The sequence below is a fragment of the Aplysia californica genome, unplaced genomic scaffold (assembly GCF_000002075.1).
Source record: "Aplysia californica isolate F4 #8 unplaced genomic scaffold, AplCal3.0 scaffold00246, whole genome shotgun sequence".
In the NCBI taxonomy this organism is placed as follows: Eukaryota; Metazoa; Mollusca; class Gastropoda; order Aplysiida; family Aplysiidae; genus Aplysia; species Aplysia californica.
The window spans coordinates 910,459-929,250 of NW_004797516.1; the positions used below are offsets into that span (position 1 = coordinate 910,459).

At 40.1% G+C, this 18,792-nt stretch overlaps 1 protein-coding gene across 1 annotated transcript in view; it reads left to right on the top strand.

Moving 5' to 3' along the window:
* The first annotated feature begins 475 nt into the window (after positions 1-475).
* The window catches only part of LOC101863191 (xylan 1,4-beta-xylosidase), a 27,222-nt gene continuing 8,905 nt past the window's right edge, over positions 476-18,792 (top strand). The window contains exons 1-12 of the mRNA XM_013083634.2: positions 476-554; positions 2,130-2,456; positions 3,842-3,947; positions 6,275-6,434; positions 7,485-7,551; positions 8,538-8,641; positions 9,472-9,563; positions 11,142-11,368; positions 12,065-12,318; positions 14,051-14,276; positions 17,532-17,621; positions 18,217-18,428. Of these exons, the coding sequence (XP_012939088.1) occupies positions 2,153-2,456; positions 3,842-3,947; positions 6,275-6,434; positions 7,485-7,551; positions 8,538-8,641; positions 9,472-9,563; positions 11,142-11,368; positions 12,065-12,318; positions 14,051-14,276; positions 17,532-17,621; positions 18,217-18,428 (1,842 nt within the window). The 5' untranslated portion in view covers positions 476-554; positions 2,130-2,152. The remainder of the gene's footprint in view (positions 555-2,129; positions 2,457-3,841; positions 3,948-6,274; positions 6,435-7,484; positions 7,552-8,537; positions 8,642-9,471; positions 9,564-11,141; positions 11,369-12,064; positions 12,319-14,050; positions 14,277-17,531; positions 17,622-18,216; positions 18,429-18,792) is intronic.

Genomic DNA, 18,792 nt, shown 5'->3' on the forward strand with positions numbered 1-18,792 from the left:
GAGTCAACAAGTGCAATGTTTTCCAATTCTGTAGGGCGAACGACTTGAATTCGCGAGTTTCTTTAAAAATGGCCAAAAATCGCAATTTCATGTCGAGCCTGAAAAAGAAGGAACCGTTAGTGGATTGGCATTGGAAGAGGAATTATGACTGGTTTGCTTTGCAATTTAAACAAAAGCTCATCGTTCTTTGCTACATGAAAATTGAGTCCAAAAAATTGTTAAATTGATTAGGGCAGTACAAAAAGATCTCAAGATGTCTTTTCAGTATCTCAGCCGCACTTGTCATAGCTAACTCCAGATGATGTCAAAAGGTTACTCTTATCAACGTAAACTATTGACTATAGTATCATAAAGCTGGTGAAAGCGGAATTGAAGTAACAGTCCTGACCTTGGATTGACGAGATTTTTTGTCCTACGAAGACAAACAATTCTTATTAATTTCAGCTACATAATACTGGGCCATATTTATATAATTTCAGTTTCTTTTAGGGTCAGCTCTTTCTCGGTTGTTGGTGTGCATATTCTTCAAATCCAGCTTCCCCATAGGCGTTCAAGTAAGTCTCTTTTTATATTCGGTTTTGAAAAAGAACATACATTGATTATGTTCTATTGTGGACTGGAAGGATAACTGTCTGGACTTTTGTTTCATCGAAACAATCATTGTGTTTTGTGAGTTCTATCCGGAAGTACTATAAGAGCACCAATTATGTTCCCTCAAGAGAAAAACTTGCAAGTTATCCATCGTGATTTGAGGACCATGATACGTGTACATGTCTTGGCTTTTCTTTTGATTCTGACCTCTCGTGATATTGTTTAAAATATCTACCCAATTTTTAAAAAAGTTAAAATAAAGAGCCTGTATGATATATTTCTGCGTAAGTACCCCCAAGAGGAATGCTACAGAGTTGGTTTATCGCCCCTAGCACTATAATATCGACAGGCTGTTCAAATGTACTAAGCCTTGAATAAAAAAAATAATTAAAAAGGAGGGAGATAAAAACTGTTTCATTAACAATTATTATACCTACATTATGTATCATTTTTTGAAAAAGGTGAAATGGTACAGGTTTAACTATCAACACTGTAGGCCGATATTAGGTTATTTAAGGACAGAGCTAAATGAACAATTCGTGTAAAGTGCCTTTCCCAAAGGACACGTTGGACCGAGCTGAGGATCGAACTCCCAAACCCTCCATCTCACGAGGCCACCGACGCCACAGTACCCTTTTTCTTTTACATTTAGAATTTGAATTTTATCCAAAATATTTTTAGGACACTTGAAACCATTACCATAAATTAAGGAACTGGAATAAAAGTGTTTCAACACTTTTAAAATTCATTTCCGATAGGACCAAGGGAAATAAGTGGAAAGTCTTTTACAGCGCGTGCAAATGCATACGGTTATATATGAGCGCGCGGGACACTTTAAACATTGGCAGTTTGTAGGAAATTTTTTATATTGACCGCGTGGTGGTCAAAACCTACTTGTGTTGGTTTTAGACCACCAAGGGATCTTTAACGGGCGCAACTTGCACACCGGACCTCCGAGATATTTCCCCCCTTGTCCGACGTATCTAAGTGTAGATCTTTCCTACCAGAAGATCAGGGGTGTGGCTGAATAACAGCAGTAAGAAGGAACCAAGGAGTAGCAGTAGAAGGGCTGCAGATAGAGTCAGGAGCCCAAAGGAGGGGGCGAAGGAGGTGAGGGGGTGGGGGCAGAAAGTGGAGACAAAAGTAGACAACAGAACACTGATAGAGAGCAGGAAAGGAGGTGAAAAGATACAATTTTAGAAAAGAAAATGTTGCCGTCGCTACCCTGATTCAAACCCGGGACCTTTGGATGAGAGGCGAACACCTTAACGACTAGGCCACGAGAATCCCCTAATGGAGAGTAGAAATGCAAGTTTAGGAAGGTTTGAACCAGTGCCACGCGCACGACAGTCCAGTGTGGTTAAATGAGCTGTGGCACAACCTACCGAGCGAGTAGACTCTCATTGACCCACTCATAAGGAAAAGGTTTAAGTGTAATTTATTGTTCTTCTTCTTCTTCTTCCTCGTTCTCAATTTATTGTTCAAATTGAACTTATACTTATTACATAACACACTTTCTTCTTTGTTTCTTTCTACAGATTTCTATAGCGCCAACAACAAAATGAGGACGGTGTTGTCCCGACTACCTTGCTGTATAAGCTTTCTTATACTGGCCCTCTGTACGTCCAACAATGGAGTTGTTGGCTCTAGATTGTCCAGGCGTCACCATGACACAGTGAGACACATGAGTATGGAGGTGGAAGATTCTCCCTTTGACGATTTCCCGTTCAGAAATACCAGCTTGCCGTGGGACGAACGTGTGGATGATCTGGTGTCCAGGTTGACTCTGCAGGAGGTCATGGTTCAGATGTCCCGAGGTGGTGCTGGGGATTTTGGAGGTCCCGCCCCGGCCATACCCAGATTGGGTGAGTTTTCTAGAGGATGTGAACCTGTTGATGGATTGGGTGGGCATTTTTTTGTAGTCTTATGGCAAAACAGAAAGGAAGATATATATAATTGACAGCTGACTGGTAGAAGTGATACGCGTCAAATTTAGACTTTCCTTTTCCTGTAATATTTTAGACGACGCAACTTGACAACATTATTTTGATGAGCAGGTAATCTTAAACATAAATCCCAGCAACTTTTTTACGAGGACTCTAGCCCAAAAGTTGCCGTGACGCTCTAATTTGACGGAATTAAGCTTAGAAATTTCACATTTATGTCTATAGATGGTTGATTCATTTCATCAATATTATTTTGAAACTTTTCATAAAAATTTATTTTTCGAAAAAAATGAGAGTCTAAAATGTGACATTTTTTGAAAATGACTCATATATATATATATATACACATGTGTATATATATATATATATATATATATATATATATATATATATATATATATATATGTGTGTGTGTGTGTGTGTGTGTTTGTGTGTGTGTGTATATATGTGTGTTTGTGTGTGTGTGTGTGTGTATATATGTGTGTTTGTGTTTGTATATGTGTGTGTATGTGTGTATATATGTGTGTTTGTGTATATATGTGTGTATATGTGTGTATTATATATTTATATGTGTTTGTGTTTACTAAAACATGTGTCTTAATAAAAAGTGCATTGGATACTAGATGAGAACCAGCATTACCAAAACAGAAGTAACCTAAGTCACAAGTAACACAGGCCCACTAACCACTTCATCAACAGGACACAACTCAAACAGGTTGAGGAATTTTAATACCAGGTTAGCATACTATTTACACGTAATAGGAGATTGGACACGGAAATTGAAATGAGAACTCAAGAAGCAAATTAAATGCAGAAACCTACCAATGGCTTAAACACTTGTCCAGTTAAGTATAATATATAAAGTCTATAACCTTATCCCTCCTAAATTCTTCGGGTCTTATACCTCATGTGTATTTACCTACACTCTGGTTCTTGGTCCTTGGGGTCATCGTATGAAGCTCTATTCTGTTACACATAGACTTAAAAACGTCGTTTTTCCGCATGTGATAATTTATACCTTGTTTTATCATAGAAAGTCATACTTGTTAAAGACAAGGTATGGATGAAATAACATAGAACCATGGGCGACTTCTAGAATATTAAGTTTGGTATCTAAAACAGGACAGTAAACGTATTAATGGTGCCGCTATAACAACAAACAAACAAACAAACAATCAAACAAACAAATAAATTTACAAACCGCCTCTCAACAATGCGTTTATCTGAGGATTCTAGTCCTTTGCATCCTTGCTATGTCACAACATATGTATCTATATGTCTGTATGACTTGTTTGTGTTTACAGGCATTGGAGCCTACAACTGGGACACCGAATGTCTGAGGGGAGACGCAGGAGCTGTGGAAAATGCAACCGGTTTTCCTCAAGCTATTGGTCTGGCAGCCACTTTTAGGTAAAGCCGTTGACCCTTTCTCAAGAACGTTTAGTTTGTCATATTTTTGTTTGACGATAACACATGGCTTCATATTATTATACATACGTCTTTTTTTAAAGAAAGTGTTTAAAGCGCTGTCTCTTTACGGAGCAGAAAGAAATTGTCCGGACTTGGACCCATACCTTTTCCCTTTCATTTATCGAGCAAGGAGGTATAAAATCATCTTAACATATGAAGTGTATTGGTCTTTCTATAGACTCAGGTAGTTTATGGTGCGATAGTAAGTAACTGTCAATTTTCCACACCCCCGTTGACTTAATTTAGAACATTAAGGGTAAGAGACAGCAGATGTGGCGCTGCCAGTTCGGGCCAACCTTGGCTAAGTTGAATTCTGCACCCGAGCTTTAAAATGTAGATCCCTTAATCCCACCAGGGAATCGGACAAGGGTCTTTTGTCCACAATAGTGAAGTGCCTAGCTCTTTCACACATGTTTTTTTAAAATCAAAAAGGTACCTGTAAAGACACATCAGAGAACGAATGTAAGATCAAGTCAAAACAGTGGAATGTCATTAAAACCTTGCAGGCATTCCTTATTGGGAGTGCTTATTTAGGTCACATATGGCCTAAATAAAGTCACCCCCCCCCCACCCAACACGTAACATAGGTTTCCCCCTCCCCGGAACATTATTTAGGCCACATGTATGCTCAAACTACCTTCTTCACGCAACTGAGTTCGTTCCACTTTCATAATTTTGCACCTTTCTCATTAAGTACAGTTTTGTCTCTGTGTACAACTTATAAATCATAATCAAAATGAAAATTGTAAAAACAAAGCACAATTCGCAAAATTTTGCTCAATCTCAATGGCCAGATTTTTCCTTCATGGAGGTGCAAAAGCTGGGCTACCATTTTGAAACAGAAAAGGACCATAAATTGATTCTAGATTCATTACATGTCCTGCTGTGATGGAAGATGAATGTGAAGAGAGTTTCTTTCTCTATATAAAATATATGTGGCCTACATAAGGTCAGATGGGGTGCTAGCTTATTAGGCCATATATATGTGGACTAAATAAGGTAAGGGAGGGGGGGTTTAGCTTATTTAGGCCATATGTGAGGTAGCGCGGTCGAAGCAGGCTCTCGTCAATTTTTGGGCATGTAAAGTTATTGGTGTCATCTTAAATCTTGTTCATTTGTCTTTTTTGGGAACAAAAAATATCCATTTATCTTGAATACAAGTCGAGATATTTGCGAAAGAAGGAGGTGGGGGTCACCTGTTTTCAGTGGCAAAATTAGTGAGAAAATGGCCGCCAAAGATTAGTTATTTCCTCAGCTTGAGAGTCCGTGGTTACTGAAAATTTACATTTTTTGAGCCTTTAATCAACGTTTTTCAGAAAAATCCACACAGGAATTAGTTCTTTAATAAGCATGAAAGGTGTTCAGCCATAAAACAAAAATTTGATAAAATTCACACTTCTGCAGAAAAATGACAGTTTCTTCACTTTGATTATTTTGACGAGAGCCTGATTCCACCACGCTGCCTCCCATATGTGGCCTATATAAGGTTAGGAAGGAGAGTTTAGCTTATTTAGGCCATATGTTGCCCAAATAAGGTCACTCTTCTTTATTCGACTGGAAAGTCAAACGATGATTGCCCAAACGTCAGTACGGCAAGATACTAGATCTAGATTTTTAAAACTTGTTGAAAGGTGCTTAACAGACGACTTTTATTTCAATTTGTTCTCTTGGCTTTGACTGTGTTATTATCCAGAACTCTAAGTTTTATGGGGGGGGGGGAGGGTGTTCTTTTTAGCTCCCCCCCCCCCCCCCCCTCATTCAATAGTTTCTGATCTCATAAAACACTGGGATGATGCATATAAAAATGGCTTTTGCTTGTATGATACAAACCTGTGGTAGATTAATGAATCTATGTATTAGGCGTACGCTGTGTTTCGGCACAGAGAGTGTTGACGATATTATATTGATATATTAATGTACTGAACTGTGGCTATCATCAAATTGTAATGTCACCCCGCCCCCACCCCTTTCATCCTGTGTCCCATGCACAGGATCTAGGCCAGGCATTCTATATCAAAGCCCTTAACCCTGAAGACTTACGGCTAATCGGTTATTAAATAGTGCAGCCCTAATGCATGTCAACGTGGGTACCTTCGTTTTTTATTTTGAGACTTTGCGGGTATTTTCAACGTTCATTTGTATATAATATAAATGCAGAAAGATTATGAGCAAGTGGGTCAAATGGTGGTTTCCATTGTGTATACAAAAACAGGGAAAAGCGATTAAAGCTAAGAGTGACTAATTTTATTGTCCGAATCCCTCGACAGTCCGGACATTATCATGAGCGTGGCCACCGCTACAGGCCAGGAGGTGAGAGCCAAACACAACGACTTTGTGAAACGAGGAATCTTTGCCACCCACACCAGCGCTAGCTGCTTCAGTCCTGTGATCAACATCATGAGAGACCCACGGTGGGGCAGGAACCAGGTCAGCCACTCTTAACTTTTCTGACAATTACAGAACTGGAGGGTCACAATTTTTTCTTTCATTCTTGCTTGACAAAATGAAAACTGATGGGTCACACTTTTTTTTCATGTAAAAAATGAGCTAAAAAGAGGGGTCTTGCAACGGTATCATTTTCCTTTTATGAGAATCTCAAATGTTTGTTTTGTTTTTTGTTAGAGTTTTATAGCACAGTAAGGTCATAAATATGCGTTTCGAAGATTACAAGGTGTTATAAGAACGTAACATGCACAAAAGGAGGAAAGATAAGGACGACAGGTGTTTGATAGAAAAGAAGGAGCAAACCACACTAGAGCACCTGCCAACTAACCACCCTCTCTTGGGTTTTATCATAAAGGTAGCCATCACATACTGTAAGAGAGTTCAACAATTTCTGATGGTGAATCATGTTTAGTACTTCAATACGAAGTGTTAATTGAAATATACAACAGATCTCTGTTTTGCCGTTTTTCTGTTGTTTTGTTATGTTCTTAAAAACAACAACAAACCAATCTCGGATTTTCTTAACTTAATCCACAAGGCGAGATTTTGCTTCTGAAATGATCTTTTCAGTGTTGTACTACAAATTCCTCCTTTTCACCGGCGTCTGTGGTGTAGTAGTTAGACGTTTTGCCGTTGCACACAAAAGACCCGAGTTCGATTCCCGTGTAGAGAGAATTTTTATCGAGTATGTCGATCTTTCTGCTGGGACGCTGTATCCCTCTCAGCCCATATTAGCTAAAGCAGATCAGATTCACGGTCTCTCATCTCACTTTTGGTATGTTGATTTACGATGCAAGCAACAGTCTATGAATCTGCAATTAAGTGCCGATGAACTTAAAGTTGTTTGGCTTAGTTCTATAGCTTCTGCCCACCCATCCTTTTTCCATGACCCATGAAAGTTGGAGGCAAAAGCGAAGATGCGCATCTCAATTATATAAAGTAAAATTGAAAAGAGCGTGTACCCATATTATAAGGTTTCAAAATAGAATTACTTGAAAAGCCCATCATATTTGCGTTCTCTGATACCCACAGGAGACATATGGAGAGGACCCTTTTATGACTGGTGTTTTAGCACAAAACTTTGTCAGAGGTATTCAAGGTAGGTTCAATGATATCGTAACAATAATAATTACAGGCGTGTTCACCAAAATCAACAAAAGTTTTTAAAAGTTAAAAGCTTCGGTGTGAGATAAGTTTATTTTTTATCGACGCTCTTCAGACCTCCTTACTCGGTTTTTTGTTGTTGCATGTTTGATATTCATCTCTCCCTTTTACTTCCTCTTTTTTGCTTTCTTGAAATTTCCAGTAAATTATATAATCTTTCCATCAAGTTGGTCCTGGAGAAATCCCTTCACATAATGTACGAGCTATCACCTCTTCTGGCATTTTGTACAAATAAAAAGTGAGACGAGTTATTGCTGCGAATTCTCCCATAATACGTGTAGTTAGTTCAGTTTTTATACTGTGCTGCTCTACATTTTATATCTTCTGTTGACTGAGAGTCTCGTTTATTAGGTCAAAACACGCCCCCCCCCCAAAAAAAAAATGTTGAGGGAAATGACTTAAAGGTAAATGATTTATGTTCTGCACTGTAGGCTTTTACCTTATCTTTTGTTGGGTGGTCGGTATAATATAGTTCTTTGTGGCTACGGCTTTTCCTTTTGTCAAAAGACAGGTCCACGACTTCGGCTGTCCTTAACATTTTAAAATAATCATTCTTCTCCCTGTTGTTTATGAAACTTCGGCTAAATGTAGGAACAGCAACATTTTCCTTAAGAAGGAGACTGAAAGCAATAAGATAAGATAAGATAAGATAAGATCTTCAAAAAGAGGCAAGGTAATAATAAATAATATATTAATACATACACAATAAACACCCCTATCTAGCCAATCAATGACGACATAAAACATATCTTGTAGGCCCTACTTTAATGTATTCTTACTGGGATATAAGGATACCATTTATCAATGAATTAGTAATATCTCTTTCACTAGGAATTCGAGGAGAGAATTACCTTTCAAACAGCTCTAACAATAAGTCAAACGTTTACCCCCTCGCCCTCCTCCACACTCCTACCCAAAAAGGTCCTGGGACACAGTACATCATGACAAGTGCTGGCTGCAAACATTTCGATGCCTACGCCGGTCCTGAGAACATACCCGTCACCAGATTTGTTTTTGATGCCCAGGTAAAATTACTCTGAGTATGTTCCTTATTTTGACAACTGCATCTGTCCTTAGAAAACAGTTCAGGCGGTTTGTTACTGTTTGTTGCTGTTGTTGTTGTTGTGATTTGGAAGCAGGGGGGGGGTGTTATTTTTTAAATTTTGTTTTGACATTTGGCATTTTGTCTCAGCGACGATAACAAAGTTCTCGGGCTGCGAGTGGTTGTATAGTAATTGTGTGCTTCTTCACCAAAAACAAGCAAACAGACAAACAAACAAACAAACAAACAAACAGACAAAACCCCCATTATTTTTTCAACTTTATCTTGACTATTGATTACTTATTACAATTTTTTAAAATATGTTATTTGTCAGAAGCTGAGAATATGGAGGACGGATGCCTGGATAACAAACGTATTCTAATACCCTAGACCATGATAAACCACCAAACTACAGCCCGCAAGGTCCGTTTCTCTGGTCTGCAGCCATGCCGTGCCATCATGTTGGGAGAAAATGAAAATAAATAAAAAGGAGGGGGGAACCAAAAAAAGATCCCCCTCCCCCCAATGAAACAAAACAAAAAGCAAACAAGCAATCGACAACAACAACAACAACAACAACAACAACAACAACAACAACAACAACAACAACAGCAGCAGCAACAACAACAACAACAACAACAACAACAACAACAACAACAAACAAAACAAATCAAACAACAACAAACATGGGAGAAATGTTTGTACCGTGCTCATGACATGGTCACCAAACTAAATGTAATCATTTCATTTAATCCCGCAATGCAGATTTTACGTTTGATATTTTGTGCATTGATAAACTTTTCTAAAAATCAGGTGTCAGACACAGACTGGAGAATGACGTTTTTGCCAGCCTTCAAGAAATGTGTGCAGGCTGGTACCTACAGCATCATGTGCAGCTACAACAGGTACCCTTACTGACTTGCTTGTTAAGAACTTTTTCTCTCAAACGCTTTTCTAAATATTTTTCTGTTGTAAGAAATTTTCTTTAGAAATAGCCTATTATTTTACTGATATTAAAATATATATTCGAATATTTACTTGTGGAAAAAGGTGAGTGTGTGTGTGGGGGTGGGGGTAGCAGGAAGCATGTTGATACCGTGCTTCATTAGTTTAGCGATTAATATAATAAAAATGTGAGGCATCGTGGTGAAATCAGGCACTCGTCAAATTAATGAAATCGGAGAAAACAGCAGTTTTCTCCATGCTTAGCGATTTTTATTAAATTTTTTGTTTTTTGGCTCAGCACCTTTTATGTCCATTTACCAACAAATTCCGTTGAGGATTTCACCGAAAAACATTGATTAAAAGCACAAAAATATAAATTTACAATGTCCATAGACTCTCCAACTTTGCAATTTATCTAGCTTTGGCGGCCATTGTCTCGCTATTTTTTCCTCTGAAACCAGTTGACCCCCACCTTCTTCAATCCAAAATATCTGCACTTCTATTGAAGATGGATGGGTAATTTTTCCATTGAAAGCAAGACAAATGAACATGCTTTAAGAGGATACCAATAACTCAATATGCCCAAAAATTGACGAGAGCCTGATTCCACCACGCTGCCTCATTATTAGTCCCTACCAGTCGCGGCAAACCTGTGGTGAGTGTCAAACATTAAGCAAGGCAGAAAAATAGAAAATGCGGTACTCAGTACCGCCCCCCATCCCCACACCCCCAATACACTACAGGTATACCCAATACAATATAGACAATACAGTACACATGTACTCATTACAATATATCTCCAAGACAGCATACATGTACTCATTACAACAGTCTCCCGGATAGAGCACAGATGTTCTGTGTACAATATCTCCTCTAAACAGTACATACATGAGTACTGAATGAAATATATTCCCCAAGACAGCTCAATATACATTCATTACAAAGCTTCCCCCTTTTTAGCACAGATATGCTCATTGTAATGTTTCCCTCAACACCACTTGGGTGTTCTTAGTACAATATCCACCCCCCCCCCCCCCCAGCCCTTTAAAAAAACCCAATGTAGTACATATCTTCTTAGTACAATGTTTCCCCCGACACCTCACAAAAATGCTTAATACATGTACTATAGTTTCCCCAATACAACACAGATTGCAGTGAAAAGAAAATCTGTGAAAAATGAAATGGTATAGGTTTAACGCCCCTATCAACACTATTAGGTTATTTAAGGGGCGGGACCTCCTAGTTTAACGTCCGTCTCCGATAGCACCGAGCCAAGTGAGAAGTTAGTGTAAAGTGCCTTTCCCAAGGGCACAACGTCGGACCGAGCTGAGGCTCGAACCCCCGAACTCGCAATCTCACGAAGAAAATCTGTAGTGAAAGTTAGAGAACTAATCATTCACTCAGAGGAAAGATAAATTACGTGTTTATAATTATAATTATGTTCTGACCTACGTACACACAAGGGAAGTTAATTGCTAATCTTTAAGTTACCAAGGTTAATAACCCCCCAACCCCAAATCCCCATCCCTTTGATTTAGCGTAAACGGTGTCCCTGCCTGTGCGAGCAAACAGCTGCTGACTGACATCCTACGTACTGAGTGGAACTTCAAGGGCTATGTGGTCAGCGACCAAGGTGCCGTAGAATGTGTCGGTGGGACGCACAAATATCTCAACGACAGCGTGGACATTGCAGCAGCCTGTGTGAACGCGGGAACAAACCTGGAACTTTCTGGCAATCAACCAACGCCGGTTTATATGTCGATATGTATGTAGAATTGTAATTGGTGTTGTTGTTGTTGTTGGTTGATGTTGTGGCTGTTGTTGTTGTTGTTGTTGTTGTTGTTGTTGTTGTTGATGATGTTGTGGCTGTTGTTGTTATGGTTGTTGTTGTTGTTGTGGTGGTTGTTGTTGTTGTTGTTGTTGTTATTGTTGTTGTTGTTGTTGTTGTTGTTGTTGTTCTTCTTCTTCTTCTTCTTCTTCTTCTTCTTCTTCTTCTTCTTCTTCTTCTTTTTCTTCTTCTTCTTCTTCTTCTGCTGCTGCTGCTAATGCTACTACTAGTGCTGCTGTACCCCTCCACCTCCTCCTTCTCCAAATACTAGAGCCCTGGGGTATTTGACCCTATGTGTTGTTAAACGTTGGAAAGCTTGCTCATGCTCACCACGTGCTTAAACATTATTGGAGTTATGGCGAAGGTATAAATAATTAATATGCATGCAATTACGATGCTGTCAAGTAACGTTTGCTTTGAAAGTTTGACAACTGGGAAAAAATGTTTTGGGGGGAGGGGGAGGGGGGTTGAAGCCGCCTCCTAAGTCATTTACATTATGTTGATAGAGACTTAAAACACTTACTACATGAGGGGGAAAAGTGTGAATGCTTCGGACCTTTAGTAATGTCTCTAACTGTTTATCACGATTTTTTAAAGTGTTAAAATCCTTCTTTTTCCAATACCTCTACACAGTGGACGCCATTGACCAGGGCAAACTGACAGAAGAGTTGGTGAGGGAAAGAGTCAAGCCGCTGTTTTACACACGCATGAGGCTCGGGGAGTTTGACCCGGAAGAGGACAACCCGTACGCCCAGCTGAGTATGGATCAGATAGAATCGGCCGAACATCAAGTACTGGCCGTCACAGCCGCCATGAAGTCTTTTGTGTTGTTGAAAAATCAAGGAGGGATTTTACCTTTGAAGAAAGGAGACTTCAGTAAAGTTGCTGTGAGTACTGGGTGTGTGTATGGAGAAGCATGTCTGCTGTGTGCACGAGGTCACATGGGTGAAGCGTCTTCATAACCAGATAGTCACTGCTTCCCTCCTCTTAATTTGGAAACATCGTCCCAGTCAAGTTTATTCATAGACGTATGGTCTATAAATTTAACTAGACATTATGTAATCACCAATGAGTAGTGTGCACAACGCTTGAAACCGTTGTATTACTACATAAATACCCTGTCCACCCCTTTTGGACCACTCCGATAAGCAGTCACAAGCCCAGATTAATATGTAAGCTAACAATTTTGGTCTGGTAGAGTCTAGTCAAAAGGGAGATGTGGAACCAACTCATAATCTTATGGCAGCCTTGAGTGCAACAAAATTGAAAACACATTTACAGTATTGTTATCTTTGCTGCTTTGCCTTCTGTTAATAATAATAATAATAATAATAATAATAATAATAATAATAATAATAATAATAATAATAATAATAATAATAATAATAATAATAATAATAATAGATAGCATTTGTATAGCGCATATCCCCGCTCAACAGCAGGCTCTATGCGCTTTACACTATATTATTACCCCAGCAGACCATAGAACACTCCGAAACATTCTCAGCTTCCCGGGAAGCATACAGTGCGAGCAGCCGATTAAGCGCTCAAACACTAACAAACTGACAAGATCTTTCGCTGTCTATAGCCGGGTACCCATTCCCACCTGGGTGAAGTGAGGAAAATTCGTGTAAAGTGCCTTTCCCAAGGACACAACGTCGGGCCCTTGACGGGATTCGAACCCACGACCTTACGGTTGCGAGTCCGAGAGCCTAACCACTAGGCCACCGACGCCACCAATGTATTCACGTCTTCAGTTAAATTCGCTGCTAAACAATCTTGAGACAGTTACTTGATGTATTGCGTTAGCCCAAAATGGATAATTAATTACATATTTTCTCGATTACGGATTCAAGATTAATTTGTTTTCATTTACGAGTGAGTGATGCCGTCCCGAATTACAAGTTTTGTTAATCATGTTCTTATTGGGAGAGATCTTTGCGTGAGTGACCTAATCTCTATCTGCTTTTGTTTGTTTGTTTGTTTGTTTTTATCTCATGTTGATTACCCTGTCAAACAAGTCAGCCTTTGTCCCTGGGTTGTACATCTATGTCTACGATTGTAAAACATAACATTATACGCACGCTTGCACACACACAGCTACACACAGAGACACACGCGAGCAAAGGGAGAGAGAAAGAGAGAGGCAGAGAGACAGAAAGGAAGGGAGAGAGAGAGAAAGAGAGAGAGAGAGAGAGAGAGAGAGAGAGAGAGAGAGAGAAAGAGAGGGAGAGAGGCAGACACACATACAGACACACAGACACACAGACAGACAGACAGACACACTGACAGACAGACAGACAGACAGACAGACAGACAGACAGACAGACAGACAGACAGACAGAGAGAGAGAGAGAGAGAGAGAGAGAGAGAGAGAGAGAGAGAGAGAGAGAGAGAGAGAGAGAGAGAGAGAGCCAGAGACCGAGACGGAGACCGATAAAATACACCTCTTTAATTGCTGCAGAAAATAATCGTTGGCGTCCTTTCCTCGACGTGACCATTAATTCTTTATTCTAATCCAACGTTGGGAAAAGTAGTCAAATGACTGATGTCCCGCCCTTTATGAAGAACTAGGAAAGTTAATCAATCACTATTGTATCGTTTTCTTCTTCTTCTCAGATCATAGGGCCAATGGCTGATAACGCACAACAAATTTTCGGAGACTACGCCCCAAACCAGGACAGATCTTTCACCCAAACGCCCCTGGACGGCCTGAGGTCTCTGTATCCTGACATCAAATACGCAAAAGTGTGCAACGACGGCACACCGTGCACAGAGTACAACAAGGGCGCCGTGCCTGATATTGTGAGCGACAAAGAGCTCGTCTTTGTTGCTCTGGGCACAGGTTTGTATAGCAAACGAATTTGTGAGGCAGCGTGGTGGAATCAGGCTCTCGTCAAAATAATCAAAGTGAAGAAACTGGCATTTTTCCGCAGGTTTGTGAATTTTTCTCTATTTTTTGTTTTTTGGCTCAACACCTTTCATGCCCATTAAAGAACTCATTTCTGGGTTGATTTTTCTGAAAAGTGTTGATTAAAGGCACAAAAATGTAAATCTTCAGTTACCACGGACTCTTTAGCTAAGGAAATAACTAATCTTTGGCGGTTATTTTCTCACTAATTTTACCTCTGAAAACAAGTGAACCCCACCTCCTTCATTCGCAAATATCTCAACTTGTATTCAAGATAAATGGATATTTTTTCACCCAAATAAAGACAAGTGAACAAGCTTTAAGATGATACCAATTTATAACGCTCCACGCCCAAAAATTGACAAGAGCCTGATTCCACCACGCTGTCTCACATTTAGCTCACCTGGACTGTGCACTGATGTTATGGTTATTGCTTTTTTTTTCTCTTTGTAATGATTTCGCCGCGCTGGTGCTTACCATGAAAGTACAAATGAAACTCAAAACACCAATCTGGCTATTGTCGAATGCGAGGGTAACCTTTCTCTCCTCCTCCTTCATTTGGTTCATAAGAGAGTTCAAATAGTGTTCTCCGCAATGAACCGGAATTATGTCAGAGTTCACAATTTAAGGTATTTTTAAAAAGCCAATGACACATAGACATGAAGACAAGGGGCAGTAGTGAAGGGTAGATATAAATTTGGTGAAGGAAATATTGTTTGGTAGAAGAATGGGCTAAACGAATCACTTGGTAGAAGGCAGTCTTCACCTTCACTTTCACCTATCCCGCAAACTGGATGTCCGTCGCTTCGCTTGGGGAGATTTGGCCACCAGCTTCCTCCACCCTTTCCGGTCTTCCGCTTTCATGAGCGTGTCTTTGAGGTCCAGGTCTGTCCATTCCTTCATGCTGTCCTCCCAAATCTTCGTCGGTCTGCCTCTGCTCCTTTTTTCCCCGAGACGTTGCCTTGCAGGATCATCTTGGCACGGCGAAAGAAAACAACGGATGATGTGTCCATACCATTGTATTTTGCGTTTCCTGACCAGAGTTAGAGGGTCAGCATATGGTCCAATTGCATTTTTTATCCGTTGTTTGACTTCATCATTTGTGATGTGATTTTTGTATGAGATAGGTCCTTCCAATGATTTTTTTCGGAAGTATTTCATCTCCATAGCTTTGATCCTTCTTTCAAGATCTGCTTTCAAGGTCCCGGATTCACTTGCATGCAGAAATATTGACTTGGCTAGGGAACTCATCAGTCTAATCTTTGATCTGATGGTGATATTTCTGTCTTTCCAGATGGTTTTCAACTTGGTCGTTGCTGCTGATGAAGTTTGCGCTATTCTGGAGAGTATTTCTGGTTTTGATCCTTCGTCTGTCACTATTGCACCCAGGTATTTGAAGCTGTGTACGGTCTCAAGCCTCTGGTTGTTGACCTGGATGTCCGCTGCGATGTTCTTGCTGTTGTTAGACATCAGTTTGGTCGTCTCAGCGCTGATTTTCATGCTGTTGGCTGTGGAAGTCTTTTCCAGATGGCAGTACCGCCGGATAACAAAAAATACAGCGGGTTTTCGGTGTGCTTAGTGCGGTTTTGGAGATTCATTTAGTTCGTTTAGTTTTACAAATAATGTGGGGTATGCCATTTAGGCTTACGGACTCGCAACCGTAAGGTCGTGGGTTCGAATCCCGCCAGGGGCCCGACGTTGTGTCCTTGGGAAAGGCACTTTACACGAATTTTCCTCTCTTTGCCCAGGTGGGAATGGGTACCCGGCTATAGACAGCGAAAGATCTTGTCAGTTTGTAAGTGTTTGAGCGCTGAATCGGCTGTTTGCACTGTATGCTTCCCGGGAAGCTGAGAATGTTTCGGAGTGTTCTATGGTCTGCTGAGGTAATAATATAGTGTAAAGCGCATATAGCCTGCTGATGAGCGGGGATATGAGCTATACAAATGCTATCTATTATTATTATTATTATTATTATTATTATTATTATTATTATTATTATTATTATTATTATTATTATTAGTCAGGACAGACGCTGTATGCTAGACCGCTGAACGAGCAACGCAAATTCGCACCCCATGGACCAGTGTTTTTTTCTTAACTTGCTCTGTGTTTTAGAGACTGATTTTCAGTCCCATCAAAATTTTGTTTTTATTGGGAGGCCCATATCTGATACAACCTTAAGTGTTGAAAAGGGCGCGAAACCCTTGCACTTGCAGCGCCAGGCTTTATTGGAGAACGATAATAATGGAAAGACAAGTTGTCTAGTACTAGCACATTAATAGACAGCCTTGATATTGTAAGACACAAGATCCAACGTAGTCTTGCTGTTTAAAATATCTTTAATTTCATGGGATGTAACTGACATACTGACAATGAAGTTCAGAGAACATCGAAATAAGGTGATAGATCAAAATACAGAGTGACTGACCTAGAGGAAGGTAGACTGATTGATGGACGAACATATTTCATATTTTAAAACGTTTCTTTCCTGTATTTATCACGGAAGATCCACGATGTGTTGTAAATACTTCCACAATTGCTTTGAGCAATAAACCCGTTACAATTACCAAAATAGCAATTCGCTGAGTTACAAAGTTCTCTCTGAAATTTTTGGCCATTTTGAGTTTGAGACTCTGGGGTCAGAAAAAAAATGCTCTATCTGCTTTTTCAAAATCATAAGATTAATCGGAGTCGTGATCAAGATATTCAAAGAATTGCATTAAACAAAAGATTGATGGTGAAACTTAAAATTTTGACCTCAAATGTCTCAAAACTACGTATTAGATCTGGAACATTGTAATTCTGAGGTAGTGAAGTTTCGTGACCCATTAAAATGATAAAAGAAAAGATGATAAAGTGGGTGGTTGGCGGGCGCTCTGGTGTTGTTTGCTCCTTCTTTCCTATCAAGCATCTATCGTCCTTATCTCCCCTTCTTCTTTTTTATGTTTGTTACTCTCTTGTGACACCTCTAATCTTCTGGCTCTCATATGACCTTATGCAGTTGCGAGCGCCGTAAAACCTCTACTAAAACTAAGAAAAGATGGTCATCTTCCTCGTTCATACTGCATTGATAGGATGGTAATGAAAGGGCGGGGGGGGGGGGGGGGGTGAGAAAACAAATTTAATGGAGCATTTTATACGAATTACAGAAACAGTGTATTTGCATGATTTTTTTTTCACGTGTAACAGGTCAAGCTGTAGAACGTGAGGGAAACGACAGGCCAGATGTTGAGCTCGCTGGTCAGCAGAAGCAGCTTCTCCTGGACGTACTAGACAACAGTGAGTCAACACACTGAAGACGTGAAGATAGTATAGGCCTGTGTACTGTGTCGTTTGTCTTCTTGTGGTTAGCCTACTGGACTCGTAATCGTAAGGATGCGCGTTTGGGGGTTCGAGGCTCAGGCCCGACGTTGTGTCCTTAGGAAAGGCACTTTACAAGAATTTTCCTCACTTCATTGAGTAAATGTGTAGGAGAGAGAGAGAGAGAGAGAGAGAGAGAGAGAGAGAGAGAGAGAGAGAGAGAACAGTTGAGCAAAATCGTTTGTTTTTTAATCTGTGATACCAGTTGGGCATAGTCAAAACATATTTGCAGGAATTCAAATTCTAAATGTCAAAAAAAAAAAAAGAAATGATACATAATGTTGGTACAGAAATATTGTTATAAGGCGGAAACGTTTTTCCTCTCTCCTGAAAAGGTTTACTATCTGGGTTTAGAACGTGTTTTTCTTCTATAGAACAGCTTGCCAACGATTTACGGATAAAGCGTTCACTAGTGTTTGATCCAAAGAGATGTTTAACCTAACAAATATGCACGCCTTGTCATGAGTCATGAGTTGAACACCGTTAATTAATTGACCTTGTTGTTTCCGCCCAGGTGGCTCTGCCCAGATCATCCTGCTTCTCTTCTCGGCCAGCCCTCTCAACATTACATTTGCCGACGAGTCTGACCGTGTGGCAGCCATCATGGAATGTTTCTTTCCCGCTCAGGCCACAGGCGAGGCTCTGTATAACGTACTGACCAACAATGGCCAGTATTCTTCCCCGGCAGGCAGACTGCCCAGCACTTGGCCCTTAGCCAGTTCTCAGGTCAATAAGAAACACATATTTTCAATTAAAACATTGCACACTTTTAGAAGAACCTGATTAAGGGGAAATAAAGCGACTTCCTACGTCATGAAAGTAGGGCCATTGATTTGTGTTATGATATTCCAGAGTGTGCGCTCTGACGTATTTCCGGTTCATCATGGAGCGCTCCATTTCATGCTAGATGTATTTGGCACCAGATAAAGGGCAAAGAGAAAAAGACTGGATCTATTGCGAACCTGATGTTTAGCTCTTCATTTTTGAGCGCGCACATGTATGCGCGCGCGTGTGTGTGTGGGGGTGTTTGTGTGTGTGTTTGTGAGTATTAATGTGTGGGTGTGAGTGTGGGTGTGCGTGAGAGAGAGAG